The sequence below is a fragment of the Podarcis erhardii genome (assembly GCF_964252035.2).
Source record: "Podarcis erhardii genome assembly, chromosome: 2".
In the NCBI taxonomy this organism is placed as follows: domain Eukaryota; kingdom Metazoa; phylum Chordata; class Lepidosauria; order Squamata; family Lacertidae; genus Podarcis; species Podarcis erhardii.
This window is the reverse complement of record NC_138498.1, coordinates 19,324,846-19,346,453: the sequence shown is the minus strand read 5'-3', so window position 1 is coordinate 19,346,453 and position 21,608 is coordinate 19,324,846. Positions and strand designations below refer to the sequence as shown.

Here is a 21,608-nt window from a genome sequence, read left to right as displayed (position 1 = left end):
CAAGAATTGCTTCTGCTTCCTTTAACAGAAGACCATTTCAGATTAGAGCCATGATCACTGTGCTGGGTTGCCCTGAAGCAACGCTGTCTGAATTGGGCTACAGATTTGAGCTAGTTTGGTTGCCACGGCATTTCTCAAGGACCCTGGTTTTCGAATGGTTTAGCAAGTCGAACGGACTCCCGGAACGGATTAAGTTCGAGAACCAAGGTACCACCATACTGTGCAGCCCGGCTACTCACTTTGACTCTGGATCATCCCCTAGGAAAACGGCTAATGATGATGAAAATCTCCATCCGAAGATCGCAGGGCGGTGTACAATATAAGAACAGAAAAATAGGTAGCATAACGAAAAACAGTAACAATAACCCCTCCCTCCCCACAGTTTAATAGGCCATAGAGAAATGTCTAGTCTGGGCTATTTTGTCCAAATCATTCAAGAAGTATGCTGCTGAGTCATTAAGCCGATACTCTCTTGATCTGTTGAAACAAGCTTGAACACCCCTGTGTTTCCATCATCTCTTGATAACTCCAGCAGATTCTGTCGTCTTAAAGCCTTCCTCTGCTGACCCAGCTGGATCAAAAAGTGGATGAGCGTCATCTGCTCTGGCAGAATCCCCAAAATCTGCCCAAAACCACTGTCGCTGAGGGCTGGGTCACACCATCGGGGCGGAGGGCAGATTTCGCGCAAGCCACTACTTTGCCCGTGATTGTATTGCTTTATTTTTCTCCGTTAATGGCAACCATCTACACATATATGAGCAAAAAAACTACTGGTGGAATGTTGGGGATTGCCTTTTATACAAACAGGCTATAGATAATACAAAGGACCAATAGCATTAGACGGAGAAGCAGGTGTGAATTGCCGTTGTTTTTTTTAAAAAACCCAGATGTGCTTGCAATACTTGCTGCAAATCATCACAGGTGCTTGATCTGTGCGGCTGGGTTTATCTATACGCCAGAGAAAGTCCGTTGACGCAGGCAGTGCCTTATTTAGCCGGCACCACACAAGCGAGAGGAACGTTGATAAATTGTTTCAGACGGAACTAGTTCATGGGAGCTAGACTATTGGAAGTGGGTCATCTCTTGACATTTGGGATGATACCACCATTTGCATCTGTTTTTTTTGCCGGCTGATGTTCTCAGCCTTTGGGATCCGGAAGTTCTCTGAAGCTCTCTTCTTCCTCCTCGTTCTCTTCGGACCGTGGCAAGGCCAGTACATGGGTGACAGGATGGATCCAGGATGTTGTCTGAGTCACGTGGCTGGAGGGGAGTAAAATAAAAAAATAAAAAATGAAATGAAATGAAATGAAATGAAAGAAAGAAAGAGTGAACAACAACAACAACAACAACAACAACAACAACAACAGTGGTACCTCGGGTTAAGTACTTAATTCATTCCGGAGGTCTGTACTTAACCTGAAACTGTTCTTAACCTGAAGCACCACTTTAGCTAATGGGGCCTCCTGCTGCTGCTGTGCCCCCGGAGCACGATTTCTGTTCTCATTCTGAAGCAAAGCTCTTAACCTGAGGTACTATTTCTGGCTTAGCGGAGTCTGTAACCTGAAGCGTATGTAAAGTGAAGCGTATGTAACCCGAGGTACCACTGTATTTGTATCCCGCTCATCAGGATGGGTTTCCCCAGAGGCTTCTGGCACATATAAAAACATAATGCTAAGCATTAAAAACTTCCCAATACAGGGTTGCCTTCAGATGTCTTCTAAAAGTTGTATAGTTCTTTATTTCCTTGACATCTGATAAGAGTTTACCCCACAAGGTGGTGCTACTGCCGATAATGCCCTCTACCTGGCTCCCTGTAACCTCACTTCTCGCAGTGAGGGAACCGCCAGAAGACCCTCAGAGGAGGACCTCACTGTCCCGGCTGAATGATGGAGGTGGAGATACTCCTTTAGGTATACCAGGGCCCAGGCCGTTTAGGGTTTTTTAGAGTCAGAACCGACACTTGTGCTCGGAAATGTACTGCTTACCAAGTACTTGGAAACTTAAAAGCTTACCAACTGAAGACCTTTCCAGACAATAAAGCAAATCATGCTTCCCTATAAATGGAGGCTTCTTCCACCAGCCCCCCTCAAAGGAGAAGGGAGAGCCACTTGTAAAGGGTGTCCTGGAAGTTACAAAGACTCAAGGGAGCAATCAGTAGGGTGGCCCTGCTTATAGGTAAAGGTAAAGGGACCCCTGACCATTAGGTCCAGTCGTGACCGACTCTGGGGATGCGGCGCTCATCTCACTTTACTGGCCGAGGGAGCCGGCGTACAGCTTCCAGGTCATGTGGCCAGCATGACCACGCCGCTTCTGGCAAACCAGAGCAGCACACGGAAATGCCATTTACCTTCCCGCTGCAGCGATACCTATTTATCTACTTGCACTTTGACGTGCTTTCAAACTGCTAGGTTGGCAGGAGCAGGGACCGAGCAACGGGAGCTCACCCCGTCGTGGGGATTTGAACCGCTGACCTTCTGATCGGCAAGTCCTAGGCTCTGTGGTTTAACCCACAGCGCCACCCGCGTCCCTGGCCCTGCTTATATGCATCAGCAAAAGAGGAACGCAAAAACTGCAGACAGAGGTGAATGCAGGGGGTGGGGAGGCTATAACTTCAACAGATATACAGTGGTGCCCCGCAAGACGAATGCATCGCAAGACGAAAAACCCGCTAGAGGAAAGGGTTTTCCGTTTTGGAGGTGCTTCGCAAGATGAATTTCCCTATGCGCTTGCTTCGCAAGACGAAAACGTCTTGCGAGTTTTTCCGACTTCTCCCCCCCTTTTTCTAAGTCGCTAAGCCGCTAATATCGCTAATCCGCTAATAGGGTTGCTTCGCAAGACGAAAAAACCGCTAGACGAAGAGACTCGCGGAACGGATTATTTTCGTCTTGCGAGGCACCACTGTAATTCATCTGTCTGATCTGTTGCCCAGGTGCTAACTGTTGATGGGAATTTCCTGGGGCTCTTTCTTCTTATGGTTCTTGACCTTGGGCGGGGACAACCTTCAGGAAGAGGACACCTCCAATAACGCGCTGTCCTCTGGAAAAGGTAAGGTAAAGGACCCCTGCCTGGTTAAGTCCAGGCAAAGGCGACTGTTGGGTGCGGTGTTCATCTCACTTTCAGGTCGAGGGAGCCGACATTTGTCCGCAGACAGCTTTCCGGGTCATGTGGCCAACATGACTAAACTGGTTCTGGTGCAACGGGACACTGTTGACAGAAACCAGAGTGCACGGAAACACCATTTACCTTTCCTCCGCAGCGGTACCTGTTTATCTACTTGCACTTTGATGTGCTTTTGAACTGCTAGGTCTGCAGGAGCTGGGACAGAGCAATGGGAACTCACTCCGTCACGGGGATTCGAACCACCAACCTTCCAATCAGCAAGCCCAAGAGGCTCAGTGGTTTAGACCACAGCGCCACCTGCGTCCCTGGAAAGTAGGACATATGGCTACCCTAACCATCACACACCCTAGTGGCTTCATTTGCTGTTCTCCTGTTGTTGTTTTAAAATGTAAAATTGTAATTTATTTCCCTCCTAGTATCCAGAGTAGCCCATCAATAAACAAATGAACAAAATGATCCTCATGCGGAAGTAAAAGTATAAGGCGGTCGGATTGCACCAAAGGAAATCCAGAAGTCCTATTAAGGTGATAGCCCAAGTTAACAGCATGTTACTAGCTTTGTCAACACCTTCATTTGGATTTTTTAAAAAACAGTTTTACTTAACAATCTGATGAAATAAGGACATCAGAAAGATGCTGTTCAAAATGATACTCACATATTTACAAACTGGCTCTGAGGCTGAATTATGCCATCTCTCCCTTTTTTTTAATTTGTTTGTTGGCTTGACAAAGTAATAATAATACATAAATGAGAATAAAAATGTGCACCCCACCACCAAGACCATTCCATTGTAACTATCCAAGCTCCCAAAATTTCAACACCTCTTGCGATGGTTTTACCCTTTTCTGTTTTAACAGTACAAATTCTACAAACACCCTCCATATCTCCTCAAAATCATTGCTCCTGCATATTCCGTCTTACCTTAATGGCACATTTATCATTAATAACTATACCCCACACCTCTCTATACCACTCTTCCATTTTATATTCTGCTTGCCCCTTCCACTTCCTAGCTATGATAATTCCTGCAGCTGTCAATAAATTTGTGAGCAAGTCTTTCAAAGCCTGATAACTTTCCACCCGGTCGTAAATCGATAATAATGCTACCTCTGGACTTTGGGTCAGCTTGCTATTCCTCTCTTTTGCCTTTCCCGACTCTGCCCCACTGCTAGAGTTCCCATAAGTCTGCCTCCATCGCTTCGTAAATAGGGGTGGGAGCCAGCAACTCCACAGAGGGGTCTCAATGCCATTCCCTTTTATTACCCTAAATAAAATGGAGAGGGTTGGGGAACGCGCTCCAGCCAAGAGGTTGAGTAAAAAGTAGGTATTCTTCCACCTGTAACCACCTTAGGCGTCCTCTGAAAAACTGCCTATTTTCCTCAGGGTGCTTGCCCAAAACATTCATTTCCATTTTATTTCAGCTTAATGCCCGTGACCTGCTTTTCTTTCCAACAGGATGTCCAAAGTCAGTTAACAATAACATACCACAACAAAGGCAATAACAGTGAAGGAAACAACCAACAAACCAATAGGAAAGACGATTTAACAATCAAAATGCCACAATAGCGTCTCAGTAATGTTTCCACCTACTGCATAAGGCGGGCCAGGAGAAATACACATAATAAACCTGTTGGAACACCCATAAACAGCCAAGTCAATAAATTCAAACCGTTTCAATGAATAACAAGGGAAGTAATAAATCGCAGCACATGTTTTACTCAGAAATATCCTTTTCTTCCCCCCTCAATATAATGATTTTATTGAATTTCCAAAAAATAATAATAATCAAATTAAATGGTTACATTTTTCATGTATTGACTCCCCACCCCCTCAGTGTTTCGTTCAAACCCTTTTCTCCTGCATTATATATTCAACTCTTGTCTATTGCAGAAATCCCTCTAAAACAGTTACCCAGTATTTTTTGCTGTATAAGACTCACTTTTTTCCCTCCTAAAAAGTAAGGGGAAATGTGTGTGTGCATCTTATGGAGCGAATGCAGGCTGCACAGCTATCACAGATGCTTTCACTGTGCAGCGATCCCTCTTGCTGTTCTGGCTTCTGAGATTCAGAATATTATTTTTCTTGTTTTCCTCCTCCAAAAACTAGGTGCATCTTGTGGTCTGGTGCGTCTTATAGAGTGAAAAATACGGTACTTGATCATTTTTCTTCCGCTGCCCCTTTCTCGAATCCTGCCCACAATCTCGTTTGCCTGTAGTGCTTTCCCAAATAGTCCAGAAAAGGCCTCCATACTTCTATAAAAAGTTCATCTTTCTGACATCTTAATATTGCTGCTAGCTTTGACATTTCCGCATGGTCCATTACTTTTTAAAGCCATGCCTCCTTCATTGGAAGAAACGTCCTTTTCTGGAAACCTCCAGCCCAGCAGCCAATCTGCCAGAGCTTTTAAGAAATGCCTCTGTCCATTAGTGGTGGTGGAAGGGGAGGGGGCTGATGGTTGTAAATTGCCTCTAGACTACTATCATCCTTAACCATTGGTCATGTTAGCTAGGCTGGATGGATGCTGGAAGTCCACTGCATCTGGGAGGCATCAGAAAGTGAAAGGTAACTCTAGCACAGAAGTGGAAAATACTTTTTGGCCTGAAAGCTCAATTGCCGAATGTGGAATTTTCAGGAACAGAGAGCATATAATAATAATAATAATAATAATAATAATAAGAAGAAGAAGAAGAAGAAGAAGAAGAAGAAGAAGAAGAAGAAGTAGTTATTTATATCCTGCCCTCCACAGCCAAAGCCGGGCTTAGAGTGGCTAACAACAGTATAAATAACACAGTTTACATAAAATCACAATCAATTAATTGAAATACATTCTAAAATCAATTCAGAGTCAAATTAATGGCAACCACTGGGCTAGCGTTCTATGTGGATTACCAGAGGAGGAGGTCAGGCTGTGCCTTGGCCAAAGGCATGGCAGAACAGCTCTGTCTTGCAGGCTCTGCGGAAAGATGTCAAGTCCCGCAGGGCCCTAGTCTCTTGTGACAGAGTGTTCCACCAGATCGGGGCCATGGCTAAAAAAGCCCTGGCTCTGGTTGAGGACAGCCTAACCTCCCTGTGGCCCTCCAAGGTGTTTTTATTTGAAGACTGTAAGGTCCTCTGTGGGACATAACCCTTCCCTCCTCTTCAGAAGCCTCTTAAAGGTTGCACTTATCTCCTTGGCTTGGGGTTTGCATAACACCATACCCTCCAACATTTTTCCAATGAAAATAGGGATGTCCTAAGAAAAAGTGGAACATTCTGAGATCAAATCAGAAACTGGGACGGCTTCTGTAAATAGGAAAATAGGGACACTTGGAGGGTCTGTGATACAAAAACATTGTGCTCAGTGTCATACAAACTGGTCTAAGCAGAGGAATCCTGTTTCCTCAACAGGATTAAATCTTTCTCCTGCGGTTCTTCATGCAAGTTTTTTTTTTTTTTTTTGTACCTGCAGCACCAGAGTAGTTTACGCAGGTGGAGGTGTCAAGGTCTTTTTCTGGCTGACAACGCATAGAAAAATGTAACAAAGCATAAAAAACTTCCTGATACAGGGCTGCTTTCAGATGCTTTCAGACGTTGTGGAGTTCTTTATCTACTTGACATCTTATTGTTAGCATAGATGTAATGCAGGATTCAGGGTGGGCGGGGAGACTATCTGGCATGCTCAGTACAACGTGGTCGAATCTTGACACAATACAAAACCACCTGACTACAGTCTGGGAGTACCATTGTTTGCTCCATGAAGGAAGCCTGGCGAGATGTGTGCTAAATGAGCACAGCAGGAGCCTACAAGCCTCCTTTGCAAAAAAAAAGTCCCATTGTGTCCGGAAAACAGTTTGCATGGCGAGACGGCATGAAGGCACCGGTGTGTGCATGGGGGGGGGGAGCAAAGCGAGGGGACACTGACGGCGGGGAAACACGAGGCAAAGCACATTGCACCCCCTGTGTGTTCATGCATAGCCAGCCCGAGGCCCCTTGAGAGCGGTGGGAAGGCTATTCCTTCTTCGCCGCAGCAATAGCTCGGTCACGTTTCCCCCATTCAATAGTTGAAGGCTAGCTTTTGCGTCACAGGGCTATAGCCCTGACTTACCGATGGAGAGATCCTTCTTTTCTGAGGATGATGGGTGAATGAATGACGGCATCACCCCTCTATTCCTACCTTTCTCCTGGCTGTACCAAGCTAATGTTAAATTGAGCATGACAGGCAAAAGCAGGGACGAAGGAGGTTGTCTTATTATTATGACCGCGAACACTAAATAAATCCAGACCGGGGGAACTCTTTCCCATTTTAAACCTGAGGTGTGTTAATTAGATTAACCCATCTTTCGAGCAGACAGGCCGCATAGATCTCTACTACTACAATCAAGGCTGAAGGTTTTTGGTTGTTGTTGCCAGAATTGCTTCTCAAATGTAGACTGGATAAGAACATCAGGATTTGGCTGGCTGAGATGCTTCCTTCCACTTTTCCGTAGCCTTTAATGCCAGCAGGTTCAAGAGGGGAGCTCAGGATGAATGTTAAGCCGCAGATGAAGGCTGCGGTAGACACACAGTAAAGGTAATTATGATTGCTAATTATACCTTTATTTAGTTGCTAAAATTTACTACTGCTACGTCTAATTTCAATATGTATTCTATTTCTTCCTCCACCTCAGATGAGAGCCCAAAGCGCACTGCCTTTTGTAAAGACGAACTCAATATGAACATTAAAATGCCAGTAGCTATGCTACCTTCCAAGAATATTTAAATAATAACAAAAACGTCAATAGCTGGAAACTGGAATTGGAAAAAAAAAGGAAACCAATTAACCCCTGATGTTTCCTTCCAAAGAAATGCGCAAGCATTTTTCCTTGGTGGGAAATTGCCCCCTCACTAAGGACTAGAAACATGAGAAGGCTGAACATTTATTTTTTATTAATTTCATAAAATTCTTACGTCACTTGAGTGTAACAAACCAACCAACAGCAACACTCAAAGTGGTATGCACAAATGCATGCTTTCGCTTGCTTCCTGAAAGCAGATGACATTGACCTCAGCTGGGCTCAGCTTTGTCAATTTTGGGGACAGTTATGGAAAGTAACCCTTGCATTAAGGCAACTGGGCAGGGAAACCTCGGTAAATTGGAAAGGCATTTTCTTTTTTTGTTTCCAGAGCGTTTTGAAAGCCCTTAAATAATTTACGTGTTGCCAGGCAGTAGAGAACAAATTTCTGTAGGTTTGGAAGCTACTTCGGTGAAGGGAGAGGTGCCATCAAGGAGAAAATATATTTATTAGGAACCTACTTCGGGTGGTTATAATCAATAATAAAAACATGGTATCCAACTAAAGGGTTTAGGACGCGGGTGGCGCTGTGGTCTAAACCACCGAGTCTTGGGCTTGCTGACTGGAAGGTCAGCAGTTTGAATCCCCGCAATGGGGTGAGCTCCCGTTGCTCTTTCCCAGCTCCTGCCAACCTAGCAGTTCAAAAGCACACCAGTGCAAGTAGATAAATAGGTACCACTGCGGAGGGAAGGTAAACAGTGTTTCTGTGCGCTGCTCTGGTTCGCCAGAAGAGACGCAGTGTCCCATTGTGCCAGAAGCAGTTTAGTCATGCTGACCACATGCCCCGGAAAGCTGTCTGCAGACAAACGCTGGCTCCCTCAGCCTGAAAGCGAGATGAGTGTCGCAACCCCATAGTAGCCTTTGACTGGACGTAACTGTCCACGGGTCTTTTTTTAAAAAAAAAACCCAACAAAACCAAGGGTTCACTGAAGATAATCAATTAGGTCCATTAATTTCAAAAGGGCTACTCTGAGTAAAACAACAAATTTTAACAACTAAAGGGAACGTCACCATTGATTTACATGATAGTTATAGAAGGACATAAGGAAATTCCTGTCCCAAGGGGAGGGACCTATCAAAGATAAGACAATGTGTCATGGGTTGCCAACATTTTTTGGCCTATGGGCACATTTGCAAGCCAGGGTACATGTTGTGGTCACCACCACACCACCTAATCTATTGGCTACAATAGGATGCTCCTTTCAAGGCTCACTTCAGCTGGGGGAGAGAAACATATGGCCACCAGGGGTGGTCTCTGTGGGCACCTGTGTATCCATGGGGGGCATGCTGGCAACCCCTCAGGGAGGGAGGGGAGGACAGAGAAATCATAGAATTGGAAGTGACCCTGAGGACCTCCCCCTGCAATGCAGGAATCTTTTACAGCTCTCCCATACAGGGACTGAATCTGCAAAATTGTCATGATCAGAACACCTGAGAACAGAGCAAATATTTGCTCCAAACTAGTGCTGTTCCAAGGGGATGCGGGTGGCGCTGTGGGTTAAACCACAGAGCCTAGGATTTGCTGATCAGAAGGTTGGCGGTTCAAATCCCTGTGACGGGGTGAGCTCCCATTGCTCAGTCCCTGCTCCTGCCAACCTAGCAGTTCGAAAGCATGTTAAAGTGCAAGTAGATAAATAGGTACCGCTCTGGCGGAAAGGTAAACGGCGTTTCTGTGCGCTGCTCTGGTTCGCCAGAAGAGCTGGCCACATGACCTCCGGAAGCTGTATGCCGGCTCCCTCAGCCAATAAAGCGAGATGAACCCCAGAGTCGGTCACGACTGGACCGAATGGTCAGGGGTCCCTTTACCTAGTGCTGTTCCAAAGTATTTGGCTCAGGTGAATTTCATAATTTTCAGGTGCAGGTGGTGGATGTAGCAGTGGAAGCAGTGACACCACTCCTGAAAACTGGAGTGATCTTAAGAAAACAGATGCATTTAATGGTAATTTTGATCATAAAGTTGTAGTGTTGAAAGGGACCCCGAGGGACATCTAGTCCAACCCCCTTCAATGCAGGAATCTCAGATATGAGGTAGCCGAGGACTTTGCTTTCTGGAATTCAAAAAACCTCGCCACTGCCTGAAGCAGCTGTGTGGCCCCTGGGAGTGATGGCAACCTCGTATTTAAGATAAAACTGAAATTTCAGTTAAGTTCAGCCCCCTTCTGAAAGTCGATAAATATTCCTTTCCCCAACCGACTTTTCAGAGGCAAATGACCCTGCAAAAGAGTGTGTGTAATATTCAGCACTCCTTCATTTCAAATCACACTTAGAACATTATGTCTGCCTTCGAACGTTATTTCTGTCTTTGAACGTTATGTCTGTCTTCACCACATATTTTCGTTTGTTTACATTTCTCTATTTTTATTCATTTTAGAACATTTTAATCTCACCTTCGTATCCAATAAATACTCAAAAGCTGCTGACAAATAAACAAATCAGAAAAAAACCCTGTTACATCAACTGTCATCATTCGAATAGGGTAACAATTAACAGAAGCACAACTGAGAACTTAAAACGCTGTAATAGCCAAAGGCAAAAATCATTCATCTCGTAGCTTCAGGGCATTACCGTAAGCTGCAAATATCTAATCATATCACTATGAGGATCAGGGCTTGGCATGCAGTGGGCTTAAATACCAGCCATAATATTTCAAAAGCTATGGATGTACTGTCCGTGTTCTGTATCACAGCGGTGCTACTGCACTAAATCCGAGGCTTAGTTCGGACATCTTCCCTTAAAGATCTAGAAAGGTTCCTCCCTTGTTTTGTTTGGATTGATGAAGAGGGGCCCTATCAGTGCTCAGAGCAGTCATTAGGTGGAAAAGGGACCTCAGGTCAGGTGTGCCAACTCTTAGGGATGGAGGGGTCTTTGACCCCCTCAATATTTGCTGACAGGGGGCCGGGCCTGTTGAGGGGACAGGGGAGGCCAAGCACAATGCGGTTCAATGGTTGGCTCCTCCTCGGTGTGAGAGGAGGCCACACTATGCCAGGCTCCCCGCTCAGCCTTTTCCTGAGGGTGAGATGTTGTGCATGAATCGTCTCCAGCGGAGGAACAAGCGGATCGGGCGCATGGGGCAGCGCGCATGCTCTGCGCCCCAGGGCCGGGCCAGCTGGGACAGGACACTCCGTGGGGCCTCCGAGGAGTCTGCCTGCCTCCTCCCACTCAGATGACCTACAGCTGGGGGTGGGGCAGTGGGCAGACCGTTTGGGGCAGTGCGGAGCCTGTGGGCGCCCAAGCCCACCGCATCACTCGCAGGAGAGATGCTTGGCTCGGGCATGGTGCAGGCCCTGTGGTGAGTGCCACCCGGCATTTGGTCACCCCCCTCAGTGGTGACACCCGGGGGTGGCCCGCCCCCGCTGCCCCCTTTCCTCCACCCCTGATTGCCTCCCTCCCCAATTCTGGTTGCAAGACAGCACCTCTGCCTCTGAGTGTATGGAAAAAGCTGTGGAAAGCACATATGGAATTTACTGCTTGTGGCGCTGTGGGTTAAACCACAGAGCCTAGGATTTGCCGATCAGAAGGTCGGCGGTTTGAATCCCTGCAACGAGGTGAGTGCCTGCTGCTCGGTCCCTGCTCCTGCCAACCTAGCAGTTGCAAGTAGATAAATAGGTACTGCTCTGGCGGGAAGGTAAATGGCATTTCCGTGTGCTGCTTTGGTTCGCCAGAAGCGGCTTAGTCATGCTGGCCACATGACCCGGAAGCTGTACATCAGCTCCCTTGGCCAATAAAGCGAGATGAGCACCGCAACCCTAGAGTCGGTCACGACTGGACCTAATGGTCAGGGGTTCCTTTACCTTTACCTTTATGCTTTAAAGGAAAATTATATGAAAATGATGTACAGTGGTACCTCGGGTGGCATACACTTCAGGTTACATATGCTTCAGGTTACAGACTCCGCTAACCCAGAAATAGTATGTCGGGTAAAAAACTTTGCTTCAGGATGAGAACAGAAATTGCGCGGCGGTGGCACAGCGGCAGTGGGAGGCCCCATTAGCTAAAGTGGTGCTTCAGCTTAAGAACAGTTTCAGGTTAAGAATGGACCTCCGGAATGAATTAAGTATGTAACCAGAGGTACCACTGTATAGATGCTACTTAACACCTAACAAATTATCTAATTATCTAACAAATTACATATCCATCACTGGAAATGCAAACAGCTAGATGAATCTTTTTTTATAGGTGGTGGAATTGCAAGAATGTGAGGGTATTTTGGGAAATGTTACAAGATGAAATAAAAAAGATGTTAAAAATGAGTATATTTAAAAAGTCCGAAGCGTTTCTGTTAGGGATTATAGGGGCAGAAATCTCCCCCACCATGCTAACGTTGTTTATGTATGCAACAATAGCAGCTAGGATTTTTTATATGGAAGGGAGAAGTAGTTTCCACCCAAGAAGAATGGATAAGTAAGATAATGGACTATGCAGAACTGCTAAAATTAACAGCAAAATTATGAGAATCTAATGATGAAGGTTTTATGGAAGAGTGGATGCCCTTTTTGGACAACTTAAAGAAATATTATAGTATGATGAACTCGCAAGCAGGATTTGAGATATGAGCAGCAGAAATAATTAGAGTGTAATATTGTGGTTATGATTCGATAGGCAGAAGATAGGGTGTAGCAGAAGGGGAAAAACAAAAATGAAAAGCAGGGCGAGCACCTCTGCCTCAGGGACTGACTGGCTTGCCAGCGTCACCTCATCTGCCACTCTCAGAGAAAGAGAGAGAGAGAGAGGGAAAAGAAGATGGTGCCATTATTACATATCAAACTGCCCACCACTGCTGGAAATGTAGAGAAATGAAAAAATTTTGGGAAATGATATACAATGAACTGGAAAAAAAATGTTTAAAATGACATCTGTAAAAAAAACCCCAGAAGCATTTCTGTTAGGGATTCTAGGACAAGACCTGCCAAGAAAAAATTAAAAAAACTTATTTATGTATGCTACAACAGCGGCAAGAGTCTTGATAGCACAAGGATGAAAGAACGAGGAAATTCCAACGAAAGAACAGTGGCAAGAAAAATTGATGAGTTATGCAGAACTGGCTAAATTGACATACAAACGGGGACAACTGTGACTTTAAGTAAGAATGGGAACTTTTTACAAATTACCTAAAAAGACAACAAAATGAACTAGACTCCTTGGCAGGTTTTGAATAAACACACACAAATTTATTGGTTGATAACATGATAGATAGATAATGTAAGGATATGTACAATTTTATAACATGTAGAGAATAGCATGTGTTGAGAAATCAGAAAGAGGAGCTGAGGGAAGTCTCGGGGGGAGGGAGGGTTTGATGGGGGTTTGAAAAAAAGGGGGGAAATAATGAATAGGATATGTTTTGAAATTTTGTCATGCTGAAATTGCTAATAAAAATTACTTTAAAAAACAAACAAACTGCCCACCAGAGCTGCTATGGCTGTCATTTGAAATAAAGGTGAATCGTTTGTCTCAGGCAGCCGGTGCATTCGACTGGTCAGAAACTCCTAATGGAGGACACACACACATGCGTACATAAGCTTGCTGAATTTTAGCACATTTGAAGAACTTTTGCCATTAGCTTGGATGAAACCTTAGTGCACATGGAGCTACAGGTGTGTGTCCTCTGCAGTACTTTGGCTCGGGGCCTTTTGTCTCTTCCACCCTGATCCTGCCTCTTCACTGGAAAGCAAATGCTTACAGGTCAACCCTAAGTCCACCCAACATCACGGACCCAGCCACACAATATAGCAGAGACGGCTTACACACAGAAATGATTACCGCCTGCCTTGCCACTTATTTATAGCCCCCTGAGAGTGCTGTGGCTAAAGAGCTTTGACATAATCAGTCCAATGAGATAATCCCAGATTTACTGTTTTGGGGGGAACATTGTGATATTGGAAATACGTCCTCCGGGACATGCATGTGGGGAGCATCAGTGAAGAGGGCTAGTCTGGGGTGGTGAGGATGTGTGCATGCATGGGTGTGAGGAGGGAGGGTTCAAATTTTCCCTCTAAAGTTGCATTTAGTGGGAGGACGTGTTTTAGAAATGTGCAAATCTGTCACGGGTCCAGCTAGCCCACTGTTTTCTACTTTAACTGAGAGTCTCTCCAAAGGTTGCGGATGGTTAAATGCATGTCCACACATTTAAAATGCAAATTGCATCGGGGGGGGGGGCACTGATAATTTAATAGAATCCAAGCTGATGTGCAGGGGAGAATTTAACCCTTTTCTCCCTTGTGCTCCTCTTCAGAAGCTGGAGTTCCACTCAATGAAATACTAACATCTGATGAGTGATATTTCTTAGGGCTGCAGTGGGAGAGAAAAGGGTTAAACTCCTCCTTATTAGTCCCCACAGCAGAGGCATTTTGCTTTTTTAAAAAAAAAAAAAAAAACCCTGCTTATTAAGAGGCAAAGACACATTTAACAATCCCATCAAATAAATTTCTGACTCCCGGGAAGTGCCTTTCCGAATCATTTTGTTACCTGAGGTCTTTGTGACTGGAGATATCAGGGAACTGAATGGGAAATCCAGAGAGCTTTGGACAGAGACAAATAGAAATTCCGACATGTAAATACCCTCCCCTCCCCGAGCAAAAACAAATTAAAATGTTTTCCATTTAACAACATGCTTTGGGAAAATATCAGTCTGAGCAGAGGCAATAACCGGAACAATCAACAGACCTATTTGAAGCACCGGGTGGATTTTCAAAGGCCTTGTTTTTCAGAGGTTAATTTAAGCATAAGGTCTGCTTTGCTGTCAAAATTTACAAATAAGTTCATCAAATCCTCTGCTACAGTGAAGTTAGAAGAAAAAAAAATATTGGAAAGATCAGAAAAAGCAACAGGTTTCCTGCTGCAGGCAAATGCACGACAATACGGCTTCTGAAAAGTGAAACAAGGGAATTGATGGTCGAGTCCTGCATGGGACTATTATGGGCTATCACTTCTGCATAGGCATCTGGGCACCGAAGCAGATGTACATCTTATGGTTCTGTATATTGTCAAGTATTTGCCAACAATGGACTGTAAGAAGCAACGAGGGATGAAGCCCAGAGGCAAATGTTTGTATTTCAGAAAATGAAATAAGCTTGCACCAAAGAGTTCAGACTATAACAGAAAAAAACAAGATGGCAAACCCTCCAGCTACTGACTCCAAGAACTGGCTCTGATAAATATTTTTTATGTGACAAGCCACACTGCGATGCAATGCTTATCCTGCGTTTTCATTTGCCATATATGTTTTGATATGTGCTGTAAGCCGCCTAGAGTGGCTGGGGAAACCCAGCCAAATGGGCAGGGTATAAACAATAAAATTATTATTGTATTAATCCCAAATGTATTTGCCGAAATTGGCACCATTTCTGAGTCAATTGCCGAAAGTCAGGTTTTTGATCAAATTGTGACCCCCGGGGCTTAGGGATTTTTTGAAAAATATCTTTTTCTGCCAGTTAAGGTGTCGATGTATTTGCATCGAAGTCACGTCTATCGTGAGACCATCTATCAAGTATGCCAGGCATGGCCAAACTTGGCCCTCCAGCTATTTTGGGACTACAATTCCCATCATCCCTGACCACTGATTCTGTTAGCTAGAGATGATGGGAGTTGTAGTCCCAAAGCAGCTGGAGGGCCAAGTTTGGCCATGCCTGAAGTATGCCAAGAGAGGAAAAAGGAATGACAAAAAAGAAAAAGAAAAAAGGGATTTAGTGGAGGCTCAAATGTGGCAAAGCTGTGTCTCTAAAAAGCTAAAATTCTCCAACACATGGGAAATTCAGAAGGAAAGTTCAACATGCAGAAAAAGCACAGCACGGTGATTTTACATTAGCAAAAGCGAACCAGAGAATCGGGAGGAAGAAAATCCTGAAGACTAAACGAAGTCTAACTGATCATGTTTGGCTTTCGTGTACGGACCAAAGGAGTAAGTCGAGATCGACCAAGGTTTCTGCTAAAGCTGAATAGCTAGAAACTGAACTGTTTTATTTCTCCTGAAGCACACATCCCGAAACCCAGTCTTTAGCTAGCAAGTGTCCTTTGCTACACTGTTAATTTTCTGTAAGTCAAACGCTGGGTTTGCTAGTAATACTTAACTTGCTGCAGTGCTACAGTGTTTTGATGCTTCACAAAACGCCAACCCGATTTGCGCCTCGGTGAGCATCACGGCACACGCTATCGGAGCTTGGTAGAGAATGATGCCTGCTCTCAAGCAGAAAACCAAGGCTGGGGCACCACATCGCCCCCAAGCCTAGGACTGAGCTGCAAAATCAATGGGATCATGTGGCATAGAGCTAGTCAGACTATATAGATTTGCATTGCATATTTAAATGCTCTCTGTGCACCTATCTATGGGCAAATGTAAAGCAATATGAAACCCTCCTTCCTTCTAGAAAACTAAGGGTTATCTTCTTGGCATACTGTATGCTGAAATAAAATTATATGAAAATGATGTACCTGACTCCTAGTAAATTAGCATAAATGTACAAGACAAGTACAAATACCTGCTGGAAAAGTAAAGAAAAAGAAGGCACTTTTATCATATGTGGTGGATGTGGAAGGTAATAAAAGCATTCTGGGAAATGATATATAATGAATTGAAAGAAATGTTTGAAATATTTTTTATAAAAAAACCAGAAGCTTTTCTATTAGGAATTATAGGTACCGATATTCCAAAGGAGCAGAAAAGACTTTTAATGTAGGTGACGACAGCTGCACGGATGTTATTAGCCCCTACCAGAGAAAAATGGCAAATTAAGCTGCTGGAATATGCTAAGATGGCAAAACTGTCCGGAAAGCTCAGGAACCAAGAAGACAAAAACTTCAAGAAAGAATGGGGGAAATTTGTAACTTATCTGGGAGACCACTGTAAGCAGATGAAAACATTAGCAGGATTGCAATAACATTTGTAATGTGGCAAATATTATGGACAAAATGGAGTGACTTAAAATATGGATTATTGAATAATATGCAGTTGAAAAGGTTGACAATAGGACCCATGGAAGGGAAGGTGAGAAGTTCAGAGATTTGGAGGAATCTCTAAGTATGGAGATGTATTTTGTATTGTTATAATTTCATGTTTGCAAAACCAAATAAAAATTACTTCAAAAAAAGAAAAAGAAAACCAAGGGTTGTAGTCAACGAAGTCCTACTCAGAGCAGACCCACAGGGTGCAATTCAAGTGTGGCACGCATGTGGGGAACAAGGTCTGCTTCCTCAACAAGCCTTCCTCCCTGTGCAGTCCCTAGACCAGCTCTGGAGTTTCCCCCCAACCTGCCAGAGCAGATTTATGGGTTGCAGGGGAAGAAGAAGTCCTGTTGTGTGAGCAGACCTTGTTCCATGCACACAACAACATAGATGAATCCCACCCATGAAAATCAATGACCGCAAGTTAGTCATGTCCATTAACTTCAGTGGGTCCAGTCTGAGGAGCATACTGAATGTCACCCTAAATGTCAGGAAGGCTTACTGTATTTTTCGCTCCATAGGGCGCACCGGACCATAGGACGCACCTAGTTTTTTGGGGGGAAATAAAGGGAAAAAATCCATCCCGCTGGCTGTCTTGGCTTCCTCTTTAGCCACGCGCAACCTCTCCAGCCAGGAGAGGCTGCGCGCCTTTGGCAGAAGCCAAGACAGCGAGCGGGATGGATCCCGCTTGCTGTCTTGGCTTCATTTTTAGCCGCGGGGCTGGGGCGGGGGAAGCCTGAGCTTCTCCCGACCCCAGCCCCCAAAACAGGTCCAGGAGCGGCGGCAAGATTGCGCGCAACCTCGCCGCCGCTCCCGGAGCTTGCGGGGCTGGGAACGGGAACTCCCGCCATGTTCTGAAGGCTTGCGGATAGCTGCCTGAAGCCCAGGGAGCGAGAGGGGTTGGTGCACACCGACCCCTCTCGCTCTCCAGGCTTCAGGGAAAGCCTGCATTCGCTCCATAGGACACACACACATTTCCCCTTCATTTTTGGAAGGGAAAAAGTGCGTCCTATAGAGCGAAAAATACAGTATGTGTTACGTGTTACATGGGAAGTTTCCGTACAAAAGGAGCTTGATGGGCGGGATCATTGAAACATGTAGTGCATCTCCTGCAGACTACAGAAATATTATTCAGCAAGAGTTGCACAACAACTGGGTAGTTTGGCTCTTAGTGCTATGGAGCGTTTTATGGAAGAGCTCTAAGCTCCTGGGAGAAAGGGTGAGATCCAAAAGTGATAAACAAACATAGTATTGCCTTATGAAAAAGCAAGAGATGGGATGGTTTTGCTACCCTTCGCAGGATTAAATCACTTTCGTCTTCATCGCAATGTTTCTGCTTTCCAGATTTGCAGGGGGATGTAAGGTCCAAAGAAAGCAAAAGAACAAAAAGCGAAGCAAGTACAGTAAATCTCTCTCAGGAGCAGCTGGCAGAGACAATTTGAAGGGACCCAGAACACGCCGACAGCTTGGGAAGTTACTTATTTCTACAATCAAAACCAGATGGCTTGACCTTAAAAATCAACATGTCTTTTAATAACTTCTGTTTATTTGGTAGGCAGTTGGCCTGGGGTCACAGGAGAATTCTGGATTTTTTAAAAAAGGGGGAGACACCCGTTGAGGATGAAGAAGGCTCACCTGACCATTAGCCATTCCACCTTGGTGCAGGTACCTGGGCTGTCCTGGGACAACAAGGGAACAAAGGAAGGACAGAATGCTATGGGAAAGAATGGGAAATGGACCAGGAATCCTCAAGAACCAGATGCCAGGGAAGGAAGCAGTGACTTAAAGAAAAGAAAAAAGGCTGGCGGTGGCAGCAATGACCACCAATTCTTGTGATAAACAGAAGAGAGGGTGTCTGGAGCAGCTATGTTAAGGAAGGCCAACATCTGGCCCTCCAGATGTTGCTGGCTGGACCACAACACCCATCATCCCTGATCATTAGTCATACTGGCTGGGGTTGATGGGAGTTGGAGTCATAGTTTCTCCACCCCTTAGTTAGGTGAAGCATTGGTAGGGATGAGGGGCAAAGGGAGTCCTGATTAGGACCAGACTAAATGGCTGAGGAGGCTCATTGATTCCAACTGAAGTGTTCAGAATGACTGAGATGCTATGAGTTGTGTTCAGTGCTGGTCCCACTCAGAGTAAACCCAATGCAATGAATGGACTTGAGTTGGTCATGACTTTTAATTTCAGTGGGTCTACTCTGGGTAAGACAAGCACAGGAGACAACCCTGTGTATCTGATGATTTCAGAGAAGACCAACAGAACCTCCACTCTTCTTTTGCCTAACGCTGCAGAGCCTGTTTACCTATTGTAAACGGCATCTCAAGATACATAAGGTTGCTCCAGGTCTTTCAAGTTATTGCAACCAGAATCTCCCATGAAATGGGATACATGCTTATTTACAGTCCTTGGTATACACTGCTTAATATGTATACCCAACTGATCACTCTGCTCTGTGGGAGAGGACAGCTGAAGACAGGATTGTCCATTCTGCCTGATGTCAGAATTGGGCTTTTGGTGTGGTGGCAGCTACCATTTCAATCTCCCTCCCATAACATATCAGACAGACACAACCTCTACTGTCTTTCCAGTATCTATCAAGATTTTCTTTTTTCAACAGATATCTTTCCAGGTTGGAACCTGCATTGGATTTGAAACTTTTATATATGTAACCGTTTTACAATGTTTTTATCCATTCTTTTGTTCTATACAGTGGTACCTTGGTTCTCAAACTTAATCCATTCCGGAAGTCCATTCCAAAACCAAAGCGTTCCAAAACCAAGGCGCGCTTTCCCATAAAAGGTAATGCAAAATGGATTAATCCGTTCCAGACTTTTAAAAACAACCCCTAAAACAGCAATTTAACATGAATTCTACTATCTAACGAGACCACTGATCCATAAAATGAAAGCAGTAAACAATGTACTGCAGTCACATAATCAATCAACCAACCAACCAACCAGTAGCTAAACTGGGTTCCACACAGTCACAAAAAAAGAGCCGCAAAACAAAAATTCAAAACAAACAGCAAGAACAGACAGACCTCAACGTAACACTCAAAACGGAAGTGTGGCACTCAAATCGGAAGTGTAACACTCAAAATGGAGCATGTTTGGCTTCCGAAAAAGGTTCGCAAATTGGAACACTTACTTCCAGGTTTGTAGTGTTTGGGTTCCAAGTTGTTTGAGTACCAAGGCGTTTGAGAAGCAAGGTACCACTGTATTAAGAAATATTCAGTTATTTTTTTCTTATGGAAGTACCAGTTGGCCTGCATCTTGCTTTAACCAAGTTTTTAAAGGGATTGTATTATATAGAATTTACCTTTTTTGGCAGAATTATCAGTCTCCTGTAAACCTTTTGCTATTGCTTATGTCCTTCAGCGAGTTGGGAAACTCATCCTGCTTGCATAATCGAGGTCAACTATTAACACTCAAAATGGAGCATGTTTGGCTGCTGAAAAAAGTTCACAAACCAGAACACTTACTTCTGGGTTTGCAGTGTTTGGGTTCCATGTTGTTTGAGTACCAAGGCGTTTGAGAACCAAGGTACCACTGTATATGGTTTTACTGAAATTGTGAAATCATTTTGAGATGGTTCATAAATGATAAAGTGTTCAGAATCACCAAGGGGGCTATGGCAGAGTGAAAAGGAGGTGGGAGCTTTAGGGTGAAGGGAAGGTAATAAATGGAAATAAAAGCCTTGGGTCATCTTGCAGTGATCTGGTGGGCTGCAGATTCCAAAGGGGAGCCATATTCCAATCAGCACCGGGATCCATTTGCTGTGGGTCAGTTAAGGCTGCTTTGGATCCCTAGTTTCGCATGCTGTCAGGCTGTCAGGTTTGTTATTTTACAGCCCAGTCTTAGGCATATTTACTCATGTGTAAGCCTCAGCGCATTCAGTGGGAGTTACTCGTGGGAAATTGTGCATGGGATTGAAGCTTTGACTACCTTTTAAGGTGACCCGGAAACTACAACTAATCCAGAATGCAGCAGCTAGACTGGTGACTGGGAGCAGCCGCCGAGACCATATAACACCGGTCTTGAAAGACCTACACTGGCTCCCAGTACGTTTCTGAGCACAATTCAAAGTGTTGGAGCTGACCTTCAAAGCCCTAAACGGCCTCCGTCCAGTATACCTGAAGGAGCGTCTCCACCTCCATCGTTCTGCCTGGACACTGAGGTCCAGCACTCTCTCTCTTGTGTTTGTGTAGAAAAGAAAACCCTTAAGATATCAGGGGTTCAACTCACATTTTCTTTGGCAAAGGGCCTCACTTTAAAAGCAGTTTCCAGGTCACAGGAAGCGTTACTCTGAACAGTGGCTTCAAGGAATACTCATCTAAAACATTGCTACCTCTGACAGTAGACAGCGTATTTGAAAGAGCTGGAGCTTGCTTTTTTTGTTTCGTTAAGGCAGATAGCAAAGCAAATTTTGATAGGGGCAAAAATCCTTTGAAATTTTACACATATGCAAGCGGTGGGCGAGCGTGGGAGGATAGCAAGACCTTGCCTACTTTGGGGAGTTAGTCTCATGATGCTGAGCTACAATATGGCAAAGCTGAATGCGGTAGGAGGATAGAGGAGACTGCCTGCAGTGGCTTGCTTCGAAACGTGCAGGTGTGGCTACTATGTTCTTTGCTGCTGTGCCTGCAATATAGCCCATTCAAAACTATGTGCGCTTTGCAGTTGTCTCCCTCCCACATGCTCTTTAGAGTGGGTCCAGGTGGGAGATTAATATAGT

At 44.7% G+C, this 21,608-nt stretch overlaps 1 protein-coding gene across 1 annotated transcript in view; it reads right to left on the bottom strand.

The window, feature by feature from the left end:
* Positions 1-384: 384 nt before the first annotated feature.
* The window catches only part of STXBP4 (syntaxin binding protein 4), a 136,031-nt gene continuing 114,807 nt past the window's right edge, over positions 385-21,608 (bottom strand). Inside the window, exon 18 of the mRNA XM_081849703.1 lies at positions 385-1,260. Coding sequence (XP_081705829.1) covers positions 1,140-1,260 — 121 coding nt within the window. The 3' untranslated portion in view covers positions 385-1,139. The remainder of the gene's footprint in view (positions 1,261-21,608) is intronic.